This window comes from Halyomorpha halys, unplaced genomic scaffold (assembly GCF_000696795.3).
Source record: "Halyomorpha halys isolate HHAL.00 unplaced genomic scaffold, Hhal_1.1 Scaffold838.1, whole genome shotgun sequence".
NCBI lineage: Eukaryota > Metazoa > Arthropoda > Insecta > Hemiptera > Pentatomidae > Halyomorpha > Halyomorpha halys.
The window spans coordinates 246,674-253,475 of NW_027109924.1; the positions used below are offsets into that span (position 1 = coordinate 246,674).

Genomic DNA, 6,802 nt, shown 5'->3' on the forward strand with positions numbered 1-6,802 from the left:
AACTACATGTTACTCAGTCTCTATCTTCTAACTTATATCTTACTTAGCTATCTAGTCTAGAAAATATATATGTACTCTGGAGTAGAGGGGATAGTAAGAATAAGGAAATAGGAGAAGGGGTTTTGACCAATCGGATAATTTTAGGAGACTAGGTGGGGGAGGTAGAGAGCCTATGAGATTTAAAAGTAAAGTATTTGGAAGGCGTGGCTAAAAGTTGTGTGGTCGGAGTTCTAAGGATACCAGGGCCTAGGACTCTTGTGCACTTACCCACATATGTTAACCATAAAATAGCTTGACTGATGCAAGTCCATTGTTAGATGACAGCATGTACCTGCTCGAGTACCATTTACCATTGCCTTTTGATATAGGATTTGAAAGGCCTGTTAGGATGGTCTCAAAGGCCGTATGGGGACGTAGTTGTTTTTATTGAGTTTCTTTTGTAATGAAATGTGAACACAAGGAACCATATGTCTAAAGTGACCGAACCTACAGTTGGGCAAGGGGCAATTGTTTAAATTTATAATGCTGGTCCCTTAACTCGCATCACCTCCGATATGCCGAGACGTTCGGTCCCTTCAAGCGTAGTCACCGATTTGTCGTACCACGTTTTGGCCGACCCTTCCATCGGTGTTCCTGGGCCCATCGATTTATTCGCCGGCGTTGACCTATACCCCCGCCTAGTAATTAATGCTTTCACCAAGACCTTTGGGAATGGTCATCTATATCTTCTGCCAACGGTCCTTGGCTAGGTCGTGATAGGGACATACTCTGATAGTGCTTCGCCCACCAGCATCTCTCTCCTTATACGGGAAGATGCTACCGTTTCGACTTGGATCAATTTCATTAGAAAACCCGACAAACACAGTTATACAGTTAAAAGTAGGCGCCCACGCCGTCCCATGCGAAAAGCCAATCTTAACGACGTATCCTCACGCCTTCTATCTTTACAAAAGCGATTTACGGATAATACTCGTTTCGTCTCCACGATACACAGCATAGCTTCGGGCCATCCGATAACCACACGTTTTCAATATGTACCGACAACTGAGTCTTTTGCCGGTAAGCCTGGGCTTCTCAGGGAGGGCGGCAGGATTTGCTCTCCGTGAGCAAAGCGTTTTGTTCCACTTTCGTAATTCTTTATTCGTCCCGCAATATACGATGATCGTTTTCCGTCCTGTTTCGAGTTTCGTCGCAACGCTACGTCTAACCTGAGGATATAACTTATGCTCAGCATTCTCCAATTTAAGGGTCTAATTGGTTCGTATCTACATCCTATGTTACCTATTCGTTTTTGGTCATTATCGCTTGTTTTGTGCATGTCACTTTCTAATATTTTCGTTATCGTTGATTTTTGCTTGGTATATGCATGCCTTTTGATTGTTTAATTCGATACGTGTATTCATTTCGTTGTGACTGTATTTTAATAATAGTAATATATAATGTTTTGTTGTGTGCTAAGGCGAGTTCATTCGAATTTCCTTACCCCTATTGTATATCATGCATGATTTCGTTTTAAAGTTCATTATTGTTGCCTGCGGGCTTTCTCATCTAGAATCGGGTCAAGGTAATTTGTCTCTTATCGCACAACAGACTGCGCCTTCCCCATCTCTTCTCTATACCAGATACCTTCACATAATGCCTTATACATTTCCAATTTGTAAATCCGGCTGAGCCAAATTTAAGTGGGCGGTATGTCGGATTTAAGTAATCCGAATTTTTCAGCTCTTTTTTGAAATTATATAAAGTCGGAGTCGGGGGTCTCATTTTCTGATTCCCCCTTGCCGCGTACACCGGAAGACCCCGAAGACGCCGCGACTGCAATGCCGCCCTAGCCTAAGCACCATGCAAGCTAGGACCTGGTCTGCCCCTACCATCACGTCAGAGTCCAGGACTTGCTGGCCAGCCACCGATCGAGACAGACCTATTATTTATTTCTGGCACCAGGCGAAGACACATGGTTTTCACCATATTCACCCACAGCATAACCTGATGAGGGAAAGAGTAAATAAATGTTAACTAAACGAAACTTGTAATAGCAAAAAATCCGGTAAGATTGACACACATGGAATACAACAAATTAAAACAGTAAAGGAAGATTATCCGACATGGAGGTGTAGGTGTAGTCACACCCTCCCAAGCTCAAGACTCCAATTGATGTGCGACTCTTGACAAAAGATCCAGTAGGAAGGCTCTTCGTGAATACATCAGCAAGTTGATGACTATTGGGCACATGCTGCAGCTCAAACTCACGTTTGATTTTAGTGAATTCAAATTTCACGTACAAAGTGAAAACGCACTTCAATGGGTTTTGTGTGGCGATGAAATTCTGGATTCTGTATCATCCGTATGGTACTTTGGTTGTCAACCAATGAGCTGTGTCCAGCTTGAGAAATATGAACTTGGACAATTTGACATACAGAAGCATTTTTGTACGGGATTTTGACTGAGGAGGTCTACCATACATACATCAACCTTCTGGCTTTGACAATGAAAGTGGACGAGTCTGCCGACTAAAGCGCAGCTTATATGGGTTGAAACAGTCCCCAAGATGCTGGAATCACCGCTTTGTACAGTTCATAGAATCCCGTGGTTTTAGGGCTAGCAATGCTGACCCTTATCTTTTTGTCAAGGAGTGTGAAAATGGGCTCATGGTTGCCATCTGTGTTGATGATGGAATTCTAGTTAGAGATCGAAAGGCAATTGACCAATTTCTCTCAGACTTGAGTAAGGAATTCCGGATCACCACTGGGTCTTTGGATAGCTTCCTGGGGATGCAGATTAAGAAAAAGATACCATTTCATGATAGAAAAGAGTTGTGCCATGTGTGAGCTGATGTTTGTGGTCCTTTCAAAGAGGATTCTTTTGGAGGTTCTAAGTATTTCCTCTGCATGAAGGATGATTATTCCAAGTTTAGAAGAGTCCAAGCCATTAGAAGATTTCTGCCCAGTCAATCGAACAGAACCTTTCTTAGAAAGTGTACAACCATGTTTATTGAAAAGAATTTGTAACCTCTATCCAGAGCTCGACTGACAGAAAAAAGATAGCGGCTCACATCTGGTACAAATCAGACATCCTTCAGATGATTCAATTCCCAATTTTCACCAACTCTCATTTCAACCAGAATATCAACATGTCCGTATGCCTTAATCAGATCATAATTCCCTACTTGAATACAGAACGTAGGCGACTGAAATTGTTGGTAGGAAACAAAATAGTCCTTGGAGCTAGTCATATGTTGAGTCGCACCAGTATCAGCAACCCACTGATCACCACCCAAACCAAGCATGTGATGGCAAATAAAGGCATTCCCTTGGGTGCTCAAGAATTCTGTACCTCTATCCTCTGTCTTCCTCTTGAGTTTAGTAGGACAATTCCTGGCCATATGATTTTCCCCTTTACATTTTTAACAAATTAAAACGGAACTCTTTGTCATTAAACCTAGTTGATTTTTGCCACCAACAGCTACTTTCTTCTTATAAGGTTCTTTGGCTATAAGTGTATGGCCAACCTTACTATCTTTTCCAGGAAGCCTCATTTCGATTAACCTAAGCCCCTCAGTTAAACTATTTACAGTTCTATCCTGAATAGGTACACTCTCCCAAACACATCTCAACTCAAAGTAAGGAGGGGGGAGAGTAGACATAATGCGACCCATCAAAATAAGTTCAGGGAGTTCAGACTGTGACAGTGTTTTTAATTCAACATTCAGTTCATTGAATTCACGCTGAAGTCGTGCATGCCACATGGTTCACAACATTATCAGAACTCATCACTGCATGAGAGAAAAACGATTCTAGTAGTCTATCGACTCTTTGGCTAGAACTCTGCTCATAAGTAGACACCAACTTATCCCACACACTCTTGGCAGTGACACAGGAAGACGTAAGCTCTTCATTTACTGGATTGGACGAGGGAAGCGGCTAGAGGACGTAACCACGGCGGCAAAGACGTCACTCACCAGATAAGCCATATTCTATTACCCATGAGACCACCCAATACTAATGTCTATAATTAAAATATTATTATATCACATCTAACACACTAACCATAATTGCCCCTCCAGGGAATCATACTTTTATTAAGCGAAATATATGCATGTGTTCATAATCAGAAAGTCGCTCACAATTTCACCCACCCATTTGTTCCACACTAATTTAATTATAATTTTAAAAAACACTCGGGATACCTGAAGTACAACACGGACAGGTCCCGATGTAAACAACAATTATGAGGTAATTTTAATTTTACAACATAGATTGGCCAAAACAGTGTAGCTACACTTAAATATAACTTATATTAAAATTGTATATAATTAATTTTAGTTAGAGATAAAAGAAAAAAAATCAAAAACTAACTTACTAAAAACTTACTAAAAAACAAAACAACAAGGTAATTACATCTGTACTTTTATAATATTGGATTAAATTGGTTAAGTAAAAGGTAGTTAAATAGAAGTGTTCTAAACTAGAGAAGGGTTTGTACATGACGTATGCTGGAGGGAATGGAGTTCCAGTGATATGCAGCTGGGTCAAAAATAATTAAATGGGAGCATCTCATGTAGATTTGTTAATTATTTATAAAAAATGTTAATCTTCAACATATATTTGCCATTGGAAAATTTGAATTTTGAAATAAACTTAATAAATTTTAGGTGCAGAATTTTTATTTGTGAAAGAAACTATTACATTTGAGAAGTGGTTTTATTATATGTAAATAGAAAACTTATATGTAAACCGAATTATTTGTTTTTCTACCATGGACAACAATATTCTTACTTCAGATAACAAATAAAGGAACACTACGAAAATACGAGTGCTGGGAAAAACAATAATAAATGAAAATAAGACAACGCCATAAATATCGGCTTAGCAAGGTCATGGAGAAAAAGCAGAAACAAAAGACCACCACCAATATATCACTGCAGTCCCTACCCTCAACCCTCCGTAGTGGTATATGTGCAGGCGTGGTCATTTTTCATCAAATAAATATCTTCATAATTTGGTCTAATCTTCAAAATATTATTAACACACTAAATAAAATACTTGCCTCAAATGGCGCGGCTAACACAAATGGCTGTTAGTTCAAACTATGAAAATATACATATATACCTCAGAGGTATAGGTCACATTTCTTTAAGTTTGCAAGAGAGCAGTTTCAACAAATGTTTCTCTCCGAATATAAGTATGTACATTTACATCAGTGTTTTCGTTTTTAATGTAGGAAGTCTCCTTATAACTGATCTAGGAACTTATCTATATAGTACAGGAGGCCGACGCAAGGAATCGATCTCATAGAACATACATCTGCAAATAATTTTTACTTTGTCACAAAACAAGTCATCCATCAGGACCTCAATGCAGATTTGGCAGGAACCAGATACCAATCCTTCCATGATAAACTTCTCAACAACCCAAACCCACTTGTTTCTAGCCTGGCTTCTCTTTCATTACCTAATAATCCTCCTAGGCGTCTGAAAAGAACATGGCCTCAAGATCTTCTCCTCTAGAAATGTTGTTGGAGTTCTATCAATGAGTAGATTCTCCATATGTTTGTATCATTATATCCCTTACAGCAAATTTACTTGTATATATTTTTATACAGTTGTAAATAATAATAAATAAATTATATAAAAAAAAAATTTTAAATTAATTCCTATAACACTGAACACGGAAATATATTACATGTCCAACGTTTCGGCCACTTCAGCCATTCAGGACAATCTTAATTTTAGTAATACAGCCTTATATTTATTTATAAAAAATTGCAAGGTATTATACCCAAGCCAATTTAACAAGGATAAAATAAACCTGTTTGTACTATAGCAATTTTTGTATTTTACAGTCGTTAACTCATCATAAACTATGTTCATAGCTAGATAGGCCGAAACGTTGGACATTTAATATATTTAATAAATAAGGTGGAGACTAATTGAATTTTTATTGTTATTGATGAAACTACCAGTCTCGAACAATATAATAAAAATATATCTCTAGAAAATTATCATAATAAAGTGCGACCAGTTTATAACAAAGCAGTTTTAATGTATTTGTACAATTTTAGTCTATAGTAAGTGGTGATCCACTAATGAGTAAACAAATTTAATAATTATTGTTTTAACAAAACTTAAGCAAAAAATATATCATCTAATAATTTCGTATTAAATTAGTTTATAAAATTTTAAATTAAATTATTTGAGTTATTTTAAAAGTTACATATTTTTCTCTCATTTGTATGAATCTACATAATAATAGCAATAATTTTACTAGTAAATTTAATGTATTTATATTAATAAATATGACGTAATTTATTAATAATTTTAATGTATTTTTCATAATAAAAAAAAATTGTGTTGTCACTAGTATCGAACCGCAACCCTCCGTGCCACAGCGCCCGTTCCACTATAAGTATAATTATAGCAAAATTAATAGAACATAATGCTATAAAATGGATACTAAAATAATTTCAAACATTATGCGGACAAAAAAATGTGGAACGCTTCACGATTTTGCGTGTCATCCTTGCGCAGGGGCCATGCTAATCTTCTCTGTATCGTTCCAATTTTAGTATATGTACCGCCGAAGCGAGTACAACAGAGGGAGGATTTTAGGGGTTCTTAAATATCATTTTAAATAATATTTCTGACAATATCCTTTCTAATGTAATGCAATAGAATTAACATTTGAAATTAATAACTGGTTTTATTAATTAAATTTAATTTATAGTTAATTTTTACTGTAATATTTTTTTTTTAACATCTTTGAATAGTTCAAAATTTAAGAATACATATAGCTTATTACTTTTA

General features: G+C 36.8%; 1 protein-coding gene and 1 non-coding gene across 2 annotated transcripts; both read right to left on the reverse strand.

Annotated features, from left to right (window-relative positions):
- Window positions 1-3,064: 3,064 nt before the first annotated feature.
- LOC106686561 (uncharacterized) lies at window positions 3,065-3,745 on the reverse strand. Its single transcript, XM_014429934.1, has 2 exons — window positions 3,439-3,745; window positions 3,065-3,393 (listed from the first exon to the last, which is right to left on the reverse strand). The coding sequence occupies exons 1-2, from the start codon at window positions 3,743-3,745 to the stop codon at window positions 3,065-3,067; spliced, it is 636 nt and encodes a 211-aa protein (XP_014285420.1).
- Window positions 3,746-6,481: 2,736 nt separating this feature from the next.
- On the reverse strand, window positions 6,482-6,588 carry LOC112210134 (U6 spliceosomal RNA). Its single transcript, XR_002945014.1, has one exon. It is a non-coding gene; the product is annotated as a U6 spliceosomal RNA (small nuclear RNA).
- Window positions 6,589-6,802: the final 214 nt, after the last annotated feature.